Source organism: Neoarius graeffei, chromosome 18 (assembly GCF_027579695.1).
Source record: "Neoarius graeffei isolate fNeoGra1 chromosome 18, fNeoGra1.pri, whole genome shotgun sequence".
NCBI lineage: Eukaryota > Metazoa > Chordata > Actinopteri > Siluriformes > Ariidae > Neoarius > Neoarius graeffei.
In genome coordinates, this window is record NC_083586.1 from 50,744,767 (window position 1) to 50,757,670 (window position 12,904).

General features: G+C 40.4%; 1 protein-coding gene across 1 annotated transcript in view; it reads left to right on the forward strand.

The window, feature by feature from the left end:
* Positions 1-1,182: 1,182 nt before the first annotated feature.
* anos1a (anosmin 1a) overlaps positions 1,183-12,904 on the forward strand; it is a 46,596-nt gene continuing 34,874 nt past the window's right edge. The window contains exons 1-2 of the mRNA XM_060898982.1: positions 1,183-1,490; positions 11,103-11,150. Of these exons, the coding sequence (XP_060754965.1) occupies positions 1,320-1,490; positions 11,103-11,150 (219 nt within the window). The 5' untranslated portion in view covers positions 1,183-1,319. The remainder of the gene's footprint in view (positions 1,491-11,102; positions 11,151-12,904) is intronic.

A 12,904-nucleotide genomic window follows, 5' to 3' on the forward strand; every position in this document is an offset into this window, starting at 1 on the left:
AAAAACGTGTAGTATTTCGTTCAGTGTTTCCTACACGTCATGTTTCACTCCATTCCTTGGGCAAGGGCAGAGTGCCAGGCCATCAAGAGTGACTCTGTGCCGTATGGTAGTGGTTGTTTTAATTACTCTGCACATAAAACCAGTTGTTGTTTTTAAGCTACCGGCGAAAGGACGTTAATAGTTGTGGGGTTCCCTGGATGCTTCCTGACTGCCTTCTTCGAGTTGAAGCTCAGCGTTTGGGTTTTGGCCAGGGAGGCTGCTGGAGTTTCTGTCTGACACACACACACACACACACACACACACACACACACACACACACACACACACACACACACACAGAGCTGTATTTCAGCACCACAGCTGAGGCTCAATGGAAAATGCGTGCATTGGTTGGCAACGTTGCTTACCACAGGCACTTAGGCTTTTAACAGCTCAAATAAACAATTCCCCATACCTCATACCACACATTTAACACACACACACACACACACACACACACACACACACACACACACACACACACACACACACACACTATTCAGGTGAGCAATCTTGAACTTGCAGGTCTTTGGATTTCTGCTTTAATTTTTTAAAGTTATGCCTGACCTCATGACATGTCTTGTTATATCATTACCTGACACTGTTATCAGTGGTGAGTGCTATCATTTGTGTCACCAAAAGAGGGCAGCAAACATTCCTTTTTCCTCCTTCAGGTTGTGGGCTCGAGTGATCTGCAGACAAGTTCTCAACCCTGGTCCTGGATTAAGCTCTACTCACTAATGCACAAATTAGCTCCCAATATCGAGTTAAGCAATTAATTAAAAGAAGCCCTTTTTCAGGTGAAGTTGGTGCACACACACACACACGAGGGAAAGCAGGACATAATGTACTCCAGGACTGGGATAGTGGACCTGTGCATTGGCATACTGCAATATATGATATCAGTAATAACATCTGCAGAAGTCTATAATATATACTCAAATGCATATTTGTATACTAAGAATTTTATTAAAAATAAATTTGGAAAGCATCTGATCCAGGTTCCCTGCGCGCGCACGAGCTTCATTTGACAGTCAAACACAATGAGCACCTGAGAGAGCGCGCGTGGCCCCAGTGCGCATCTCCACCAATCGTCTGTCAGGGTTCCTCCTTTTGGCTCCGCCCCTTGCTCTGTGATTGAAGTTTTTTTAGTCTCGGTTCGTGCGTCGCTCGCGCAAATCCACTTTCAGCTCTGCGGTGCGCGGATAGAGTTTGTGCAGAAGAGCAGCTTGGGGCTGTTTTTCATATATTATTTTGTCCTCCCCTGAGAGACGCGCATAATGGGTGCCACTGTCCCAGTTTGGATTATTTTGGCACTGATTTGCGGAGTTGCACTGGGCAGGAAACAGGATGCGTCTTCGGCTTTTGGTGGCATTTTTCGTGCCAGGTGCGCCGCCAGGTGCCTCAGCCTTCACAGCGCGCGCATCGCTCACGCGCCGACCCACTTTCAGGTAAGAGCCTGGAGTGGAAGCTTCTCTTTTCTTCCACAAAGGTGTATATATATATATATATATATATATATATATATATATATATATATATATATATATATATATATATAAAGTTTGGGGTCACCCAGACAATTTTGTGTTTTCCATGAAAAGTCACACTTTTATTTACCACCATAAGTTGTAAAATGAATAGAAAATATAGTCAAGACATTTTTCTGGCCATTTTGAGCATTTAATCGACCCCACAAATGTGATGTTCCAGAAACTCAATCTGCTCAAAGGAAGGTCAGTTTTATAACTTCTCTAAAGAGCTAAACTGTTTTCAGCTGTGCTAACATGATTGTACAAGGGTTTTCTAATCATCCATTAGCCTTCTGAGGCAATGAGCAAACACATTGTACCATTAGAACACTGGAGTGATAGTTGCTGGAAATGGGCCTCTATACACCTATGGAGATATTGCACCAAAAACCAGACATTTAGTAGAATTTAACTAGAATAGTCATTTACCACATTAGCAATGTATAGAGTGTATTTCTGATTAGTTTAAAGTGATCTTCATTGAAAAGAACAGTGCTTTTCTTTCAAAAATAAGGAAATTTCAAAGTGACCCCAAACTTTTGAATGGTGGTGGTGTGTGTGTGTATATATATATATATATATATATATATATATATATATATATATATATATATATATGAAGAAAAATAATAAATACATGCATCTCTTATAGCTCGGTGTAGGTTGAAATAAAGTGAAAACTGGTTTAAAGTGTGTAAAGTAACCTTTTGTTAGTCTGCTCTTCTTGTTGTTGTTTGTAACCAGTGTTGCTGAGAGATATAGATTTGGTTTTATATTTAACCTATAAATACACATAAAATATAAGTCATGTCGGTGAATACATTTATATTGCTATTTCTCCATAGTTTCCTAAAAGGAATAAATTCAACACTGAAACTAAAATATTGTACCAAACTTAAGGCAAGTTTAGAAGAAAGAAACCTTTATTCGTCACATGCACACTTCAAGCACAGTGAAATTCATCCTCTGCATTTAACCCATCTGAAGCAGTGAACACACGCAGAGCAGTGGGCAGAGCACCCAGGGAGCAGGTACCTTGCTCAAGGGCACCTCAGCCCAAGGCCACCCCACGTCAACCTAACTGCATGTCTTTGGGCTGTGGGGGAAACCGGAGCACCCGGAGGAAACCCACGCAGACACGGGGAGAATATGCAAACTCCACACAGAAAGGCCCTCACCGGCCACTGGGTTCGAACCCGGAACCTTCTTGCTGTGAGGCGACAGTGCTAACCACTACACCACCGTGCCACCTGGTGTAGTGGTTAGCACTTATTTGGTAAGCTAGTGGTAAGCTTTATTTCTATAGCGCTTTTAACAATAAATATTGTCGCAAAGCAGCTTTACAGAATTTGAACCAGTTAAAACATGAGCTAATTTTATCCCTAATCTATCCCCAATGAGCAAGCCTGTGGCGATGGATGGTGGCAAGGAAAAACTCCCTCAGACGACATGAGGAAGAAACCTCAAGAAGAACCAGACTCAAAAGGGAACCCATCCTCATTTGGGCAACAAAGGACAACATGACTATAACATTAACAGTTTTAACATGAAGTCAGTTTCATTGATGTTATAACTCTTCATTGATGGAAACTTGAGTGCAAAACTGTTCATAACAACTGCAGTCCTAAAGTTAGCAAGCCAACTGTAGTCCTCGGCCATAAAAGCATGACTGTAAGAGTCCAGAGTGTCCTCCAGGTGTGATTTTCAACTGTCCACATGGGGCCGTCCTCCACAGGAGCGCTGCGATGAGACTCCAACCAGACACAGGGCATCAGGATGGATCAGGCAGTTCCGAGGAGCAGAAGAGGTCAGCATCTTGATCCCAGGGGGGAAGAAAACACAGGTTGTTAGGTATGCCCAGTGTCACCCGAATAAGTAGGAACAGTATACATATTGCACTGAGTCCGAGCAAGGACTCCGGCAACTAACTATGACAGCATAACTAAAAGGGGAGAGCCAGAAGGTAACACAGGCATGAGGGAGCCCCGGGATATAAAGCAGTCAGCCACTACACTATCAACAAACTCGAGTGAGCAAGCAAGTGGGGGACTGACAGCATCCATACATCCCAGTTTACCAAAACACTCTATGTCTGAGGACCCTCCAGATCTACTCCTTTACTTCATGAACACCATTAACAAAAGGCTTGACTAAACAGATATGTTTTCAGCCTAGACTTAAATGCTGAGACGGTGTCTAATTCCTGAACACTACTTGGAAGGCTGTTCCATAACTGTGGGGCTTTGTAAGAAAAGGCTCTGCCCCCTGATGGAGCCTTCACTGTATGAGGTACCAGCAGATAGCCTGCACTTTTTGATCTAAGTAGGCATGGCGGGTCATAGAGGAGCAGAAGTTCACTCAGGTACTGTGGTGCGAGACCATTTTTAAATGAAGAAAAATAATAAATACATCTTTTATAGCTCGGTGTAGGTTGAAATAAAGCAAAAACTGGTATAAAGTGTGTAAAGTAACCTTTTGTTAGTCTGTTCTTCTTGTTGTTATTGTTGTTTGTAACCAAAGTGTTGCTGAGAGATATAGATTTGGTTTTGAAATTAACCTATAAATACAAGTAAACTCCTAAAATATAAGTCATGTCGGTGAATACATTTATATTGCTATCTCTCCATAGTTTCCTAAACTAAAATATTGTACCAAACTTGACCTTTCCCTTGCCTCATAGAAACACCTAGAAAGGTTCATACTATTACAGGTAATTTTTTACCTTTAAACATTTTAAAATTTGCTCAAAGATTCATATTATAAGTTTGCAGACTTGTGATTTGCACTAGCCATACTCACAGACTTTAATCTGTTAGGTGTCTGTGTCACTTTATTGTTCTGATGCCAATATCAGGGACTTTTATATTTATTATGGGGGCAAGACGGTGGTGTAGTGGTTAGCACTGTTGCCTCACAGCAAGAAGGTTTGAGCCCAGCGGCTGATGAGGGCCTTTCTGTGTGGAGTTTGCATGTTCTCCCTGTGTCTACGTGGGTTTCCTCCAGGTGCTCCGGTTTCCCCTACAGCCCAAAGACATGCAGGTTAGGCTAATTGGTGTCTCTAAATTGACCGTACAGTAGGTGTGAATGTGAGTGTGAATGGTTGTTTGTCTCTGTGTCAGCCCTGCGAGGACCTGTTGACTTGTCCAGGGTGTACCCCGCCTCTCGCCCATAGTCAGCTGGGACCAGCTCCAGCTTGCCTGTGACCCTGTAGAACAGGATAAGCGGCTACAGATGATGGATGGATGGAGATATATGGGGGCGGCACGGTGGTGTAGTGGTTAGCACTGTTGCCTCACAGCAAGAAGGTCCTGGGTTCGAGCCCAGCGGCTGACGAGGGCCTTTCTGTGTGGAGTTTGCATGCTCTCCCCGTGTCCACGTGGGTTTCCTCCAGGTGCTCCGGTTTCCTCCACAGTCCAAAGACATGCAGGTTAGGCTAATTGGTGTCTCTAAATTGACCATAGGTGTGAGTGTGAATGGTTGTTTGTCTATGTGTTAGCCCTGCGAACACCTCTCACCCATAGTCAGCTGGGATAGGCTCCAGCTTGCCTGCGACCCTGTAGGACAGGATAAGCGGCTACAGATAATGGATGGAGATATATATATATATATATATATATATATATATATATGGGCAATTCCATGGGTAACTGACGCAACATTCAGAGGGTTTAAAATTAAACTGTGTGGCTATTATAGAAAGAGCAAACTCAAACAAATGTATGATGATTTAAGGCCCAAAGGCCGTCTTGGACAACAGAGTTTTTCCCAGATATGAATCATTTATTTACTGGCATGCAGATAACATTGGTAACCGACGCAACTTGGAGAATTCGACAACTGTGAACCCGCAAGTATAAACGGCAATTTCTGTGAAACTTGTTGCAATTTTATTCACATTTTTTCCAACTTTGCTTTTAACATGCCATAGTCCTATATTTTATGCTTAGTGTTTATTTAATGTTTGATGTAATTGCTGCATCATGAGTTTGAGAGTAACACAATTTCAATCTTCTGTATGTCCTGTGCATATTGCAGTATTGACAATAAAGTAGACTTTGACTATAAAGATACATCATAAATGTCGATCATTTACATATTAAATGTATTTAAAAAATAAGGGTTTGAGGGAAAGGTAGCTTTTTTCCCCCTCCTGTCAAACAGCTGAATAACATTGGCACCATGCCAAATTTATAGCAATCTTATGACAATTTTCTTGTTTGTATCATGATTTTTTTTGGCCATAGTATGGCTTCGCTGTATGGTTCATTGTTTCTTTGTGGAATTTTCATTTTAATTTGACTTGTCTTCAGAGAGCACTTTATCCTGGACAGGGACACGGAGGATCCGGAGCCTATCCCGGGAATGAGGAAGGAATATATTGACGGGATGCCAGTTCAAGATAACACACTGATGCTGACAGGCTTCATTGAGAGCAGCCTATCCATGTACAGGCATGTTTTTTGGGAGGTTAGAGGAAACCAGAGAACCTGGATGAAACCCACATAGCCATGGGGAGAAGATGAACATGTGAAAATGTAGACAAACAGTGACCAGAGCTCAGGATCTTGTCGGGAATGTTGATTTTGCAAAATGTAGTGCACAGAGCTGCACTCTTCGTCACCACAAGAAGTTGTGCGAGTGAGCACACTACGTACACGTACAATAAGGACGTGTTTGCTTGTATGCTTGCTTTGTTATTGCGATTATGCCTGTACTCATCCCTTCTTCTGCAGCATAATCATGAATTATGTCATTTTCAATGAACAGCAGCTGCCCCACTAAAGAGCAGCCAGTCTCATTGAGCATGCCCTTTTGAGAAAGCTGTGCCTCAGAGTCTGTACAGACTGGTGTGATTCAACACAAGGAGAAAAAAAAACCCGTGTATGCAATCTTTTCCATTCATTCTACAGATCCATATTATAATGTGTATATAGTAGCTCTAGCCTTCAATCTTTGTGTTGGGAAGTTGGCCCAGAGCCAAAGAAGGCAATCCCGTGTTGTGTTCCCAAATGCTCAAAGAAAAAAAAAAATCTTCTCGAAGCCAAAAGATATTTATCCAGAAGTGAGCACCCGTGATGTCATCCTGTCTGAGAACGCGCTCCGCAGAGTCCGATCACATTGGTGTCGCTTAGTGCACAAGCTTATCTGTTTGGTTCGGTGACCTAGGAAACGTTATCAAAAACGGACATGATGCTCAGTGGGGAAGTGAAAAGAAAGGCCACTGTTCTTCAAACAACAGCCAGTGTTCTTAGAACGGCCATCTGCGTCGTCGATTCCTCAGTGAATGCCTTTGATTTGTCAGTTACCACAATCTACAGCGCCCACTTCTGAAGGGCTCTTCTGGGACGATGAGCTATTTTGTCAATTATTTCCCTTTTTACATAAAAGATAGAAAGTGTGACCATGAAATTTTATTTGAATGGGTTTATTCGATGAGCCATTGTCAAGGTCAAGAAGATTTCCAGGGTCACGCTGATCAGAGATTAAAAGAATGAGGCAGGCTCTTAAGGTGGTCTGTTTATTGTCCATGCTAAGCCAGTTTAATCTCTGTCGAGAGCTCTGATCCAAAAATGAGTTGTCTGGTTTCACTTTATACCACTGTATTGTTGAATTCTCAAATCTGATCTCAAGTCAGAAGGGGTGGGTTGATTTTCTGTAATAGCAGCTCTGACAGGGCAAATCACAGGTTTATATTAATGTGCTTGTTCAAGTACATTATCATTTCTAAAGTGATTGCTAACTGACAGCAGACACTTCACATAATTCATGTGTGATAATTCACATTAATAAAATAGCCTCAATGAGGCTGGAGCTCATACAGGCCACTGTTGTTGTGTGTCAGTTTGAAATCTGATCAGTCCTGTAGGAGGAGTATCGATTTTTGTGAAATTGTATATGACCTCTGTGTAGCCGCATCCATGGCAGGTGACGCCACCTGGTGAACAATTCTTATTGGAATATGTCTTTAGAGTCTTCTGGGTGAGTTTCAGTGAAAACATCCTAGCAGTTTATGAACAGTAGTGTTTAGTGTGACAAGTCACCCAAAATTTTCAAACACCCATAAAATGTTAACTATGACAGGTGGTGCCACTGTCTTGACAACTTCTTTACATACCCAGAGATGTAGTCGAGTCACTAAACCTCGAGTCCGAGTCCAGTCTTGAGTCCCCAGTGTTCAAGTCCAAGTCATTAAAGAAAATTTCGAGTCGAGTCCACTGTTGATCCAAGTCAAGTCCGAGTCGAGTCCAACACTCCAATTGCACCATTTGACGGTGGCGGTTTCAGCGTCATTAACATTAGTTTGTTCCTGAACATGACGTATGAACAGGTGAATGTGCTTCTCTTTATCAGGGAGTGTGAAGTATTCTGTCAGAGATGGTTGGGAGGTGGCTGTAAGTGCAGCAGGTGTGTTTATTAATACAGGTGAAGACCGGTAAACAGGTATGATCGTTTACGGCGCACATGGGAGAGTCCGCTTGGCGCACATGCTGTCCGAAGCGCACCCGAAAGTCTATCTGATGCACGCGCCAAGGCACGCAGGTGTGACACTCTTGCACAAAATTAGTACAAAAATTAATGTAGATATAAATATATTATGCCAAATTATTATGGCCTGTTACAAAAAATAAAGAAAAAATCCAAGTCCTCGTCTCCAATTTACGAGTCTGAATGCATTTAATGCACGAGTCCAAGTCCGAGTCATCAGTGCTCAAGTCCAAGTCAAGTCATGAATCCTTAAAATTAGGGCATGAGTCAGATTCAAGTCCGAGTCATGGACTCGAGTACTACAAGCCTGTACATACCAACCTGGGGAACATTCCATATGAGTTTGATCAAAATCTGATCAGTCCTGTCGGAGGAGTAGTGATTTTCATGAAATTGCACATGACTCCTCTGTAGCCTCTTCCATGGTAGGTGGCGCCACCTGGTGAACAACACTTGTTGGAATATGTCTTTAGAGTCTTCTGGGTGAGTTTCAGTGAAAACATCACAGCAGTTTATGAAGAGTAGCGTTTAATGTGACGAGTCGCCCCAAAAATTCAGACACCCATAAAATCGTAAATATGACAGGTGGCGCTACCATCTTGACAACTTTTATGCACACCCACCTGAGGAACATTGTTTGAGTTTGATCAAAATCCAATCAATCCTGTAGGAGGAGTAGCAATTTTTGTAAATTGTGGACGGACAGACAATGCGTGATTGCATAAGCTCATCCGGCCTAAAAAAAATTATGCTGCTATTTAACAAATGAAATATAATCATTAATATGGTGATGTTTTCTGCAAGGAGATGTTTATTTAACATTTATGGAAGGAGTCTCCATTGTCAGCACTCAGATGTCAGAGGTAAAGCTGCTCCTTTAAGTTGTTTGACACTTCAGGACAGAACATGTTACGTTTTGTGGTTTTTCAGTAACATGACAAGAAGAGAAGCTAGTGCAGGAATAACTTTTTATTTTTTCGCGGTGCGATTTCCATCAAATCCTGCGCTTTGATTGGCTGGCGAGCGGGTCCGTATCCTACGGTACGGACCCCAGTTACGGACCTCTGGCGACTCGCTCGTTCACAACAACAAACATAGTAGCATTTTTTGTCAACATTTATCTTTTTTTTTAATAAGATTTATTTCTAAGATTATCAAAAATCTTATAAATTTTTGCCAGCATTTCTCAGGAAAATAGCATTAATTTTACAGCATGGATAGTGATAATGACAGTCTTCACACCGAAAGCGAGTTTTACTACCCTGAGGAAGAAGAAATAAAATAAAACATTTCAGGAGAAAGCTAAAAACCTCTAACTTGCTAACGCCGAGCAAAAACATGGTTGAATCCTGAATGACTCAATTTTGTATAAATAGGAGACTACATATGTGGCAAAATGTAGTTTTTTTTCCTGCCATGGAAGTGCACTTGTATACTGAGGAGGAAGCAATTTGTCCCTGGGCCGAGGTTAGTATTCAAGGCCTCGGTCACGGTATTTCACGATACGGACCGACCTTAAGCTGATTGATATATATATATCTGCTAAAATATTAGTTACAGTGGTGCTTGAAAGTTTGTGAACACTAGAATTTTCTATATTTGTGCATAAATATGACCTAAAACAACATCAGATTTTCACACAAGTCCTAAAGGTAGATAAAGAGAAAACAGTTAAACAAATGAGACAAAAATATTATACTTGGTCATTTATTTATTGAGGAAAATGATCCAATATTACATATCTGTGAGTGGCAAAAGTATGTGAACCTTTGCTTTCAGTATCTGGTGTGACCCCCTAATCCTAGAGGTTCACATCCTTTTGCCACTCACAGATATGTAATATTGGATCATTTTCCTCAATAAATAAATGACCAAGTATAATATTTTTGTCTCATTTGTTTAACTGGGTTCTCTTTATCTACTTTTAGGACTTGTGTGAAAATCTGATGATGTTTTAGGTCATATTTATGCAGAAATATAGAAAATTCTAAAGGGTTCACAAACTTTCAAGCACCACTGTATAAAAGGAATTAGCATGTTTCACTTTCCACACCTTTAAATGTAAGTATAAATATAAATGGGTGTCATTCATTAATAAATAAAATAAAATGAGCTTCAGGGTGGTAATAGCATTATACCACTGCTGTTTCTTTTCCTACAACAGCACACCCTCTTGGGTTTGATCATTTTTTAATTAAATAGAAAAGATACCAGGCGAAACTATGTCCAAACGACATTGCGTTGTTTAAAGGTTAGAAATCTCCTTGCAATATTTCTGTTAAAGTTCATATTTCATGCATGCAGTGGAAAAGTTTTGGATGACGCTTATGGTACAAACACACGTGAACTATACTGTGTTCCTGCCCAAGGCTTTGGCTATTGATCCTGCTTCACTGGTCACAAAGGATTTGTTTGGCTCTGCCCATGGCAGGTCCGATTAAAGATGCATGAGGAATAAAATCATCCATGTAGTGCATTTTACATTAATCACATTCAGTATACGCTGAAGAAATCATTCTGCTGGAAACGTCATAAGAGCCGTTTAAAAAAAAAAACTCCTTAAAGAAGCTTGTATTTGTGACCATTCCTGAGGACCGTTCCAAGATTTAATATGCAAGCAGACTCCGTGATAAAGAGGTTGTGAGAGATTTACAGCATACGCACCTGAGCAATTCAGAACGTTTCCTAGGTGAATGTTTGTCTTTGAAGGTGCGTGTGGCTCAGGTTCGAGTTGAGGTCAGGGTTACTCAGGTGACGTGTTGTTGTGCAGTGCAACAAACACCTTTTTATTACTCTGTACACTTTTACATACACAATAACTTGAATTGGAAATGGTTACCATATAAACGAACAGCCTGTTATTATTATTATTATTATTATTATTATTAATATTATTTAACAAAGCCCCTTTGTTTCTCCTGCTCACTTTAACAGTAGCTCTAATCCCAGCTGCAGTTCCATGTTTCACATAAATCTCAATGTGTTTTTTCTTTTAAATTGCTTCGCTGTAACAAGTTGTATCTCTCTCTGTCCTTCTCCCTACAGAGTAATGGATCCCTGGGCTGGTGTCAAGGCCATAAGCAATGCGCAAAGGTAATTTTTGTCAAAATTAGACAGCATTACATTGTTGCTTGACACAAAGCCAGTGCAGATCGGTCATTTTAAAACATCGAGGTGCTCACCCGCCTCCTGTAATGACATCATACATCACGCTAAGAGCGTTGTGACGGTTCTTAGTGCGGACCATTATTCTTTGGTGCTTTAAACCCGAACACGAATATGTGATGTATTACCTAAGCTCCTGGAAAATTAATCAGTGTGAATGAAATGAATGAGATTGAAAGACATGCCTAAAAATATGCACTCAGACCGAAGATCTATAAAATGTACACACACATGAAATGCATACAGACCACTACAATTTCAACATTGTGATTTTATTTATTTATTTATTTATTTATTTTTACAAACTGTATTTCCACCCACTTTGAATGATTATTGGTGTATAATATTAGTTTAAAGATGGGTACACATCACCTTATATTCTATCCACATTCACTGGATATGAGCAGTTGCGTGTTCTGATTGGCTACTCTACTACTAGGATATCAGCTCATATACCATGAGTAAAGAAAAACAAAATGGCAGAGCGCATCAAGTCAGATATATCACTTTCCTTGTGTCTGAAATCACTCACTCGTTCACTACTCCCTATATAGAGAATTACTATATAGAGGACTATATAATGAGCTCATTGGTAAAATGAAAAAACGCTTTCGGACACTACTCCGTCGCGCTGGTATTTACGTCATTACTGTCGCACAATTACAACGGTGGCAGATCAGTCGGCTGGTGGGTTTTCAAAATAATAAATAAATGCATGTATTTTTGTGATAAACACGTTACACTGAGTGTATTTCCCACATTTAATAAATACATCTGCATCTGTTTTTTTTTTAATCAAGGCTGAATATTTTCTTCTTTGCTGCTGCCTTTTAATTAAATCAAATTTGAGACTTTTAATGATTTCTTTTGGCGCGACCACAATGCATGATGGGATATATTGCTTGGTTAGTGACCATCGGTTGTACACTACTTTTCGTGATGCATTGTAGGATACTTTGAGTGCACTATATAGGGTATAAATAATCCTCACTAAGGCTTCGGACAGCACTACAAAACGGCATCCCCAGTATATAGTGCCCTATATAGTGAGTAGGAAGCGATTTTGGACACAGGGTTTTGTTATCAAGTATTTTTTAAAAAAACAGAATATAGTCCCTCCTCAGTATCTCCTTTTCCACACTCCAGCCCAGTCGATGGCAGTCATGCACCATTAAATTGGTTTCCCAACCGCCAAAAAACCCTAAAGAAGAAGAAAATGGCGGCCTGTGTTACTGAACCAACCGAGGAAGAAATAAAAACTCTACTCAAAAATAAAACCTCTAAAAGTAAAAGAAAAGCATCAAAATATGGAAAAGTATTTGATTGTAAGAACATACTTTTTTTTATTTTTCAATAATTATTATAGCGTTTTTCACAAATTGCTACTGTCATTTCACTGGTTTGTTTCCATTCTAAGCAGAAATTATTTTGTTGGATGTTTTGTACACTACCGTTCAAAAGTTTGGGGTCACCCAGACAATTTTGTGTTTTCTATGAAAAGTCACACTTTTATTTACCACCATAAGTAATAAAATGAATAGAAAATATAGTCAAGACATTTTTCTGGCCATTTTGAGCATTTAATCGACCCCACAAATGTGATGCTCCAGAAACTCAATCTGCTCAAAGGAAGGTCAGTTTTATAGCTTCTCTAAAGAGCTCAACTGTTTTCAGCTGTGCTA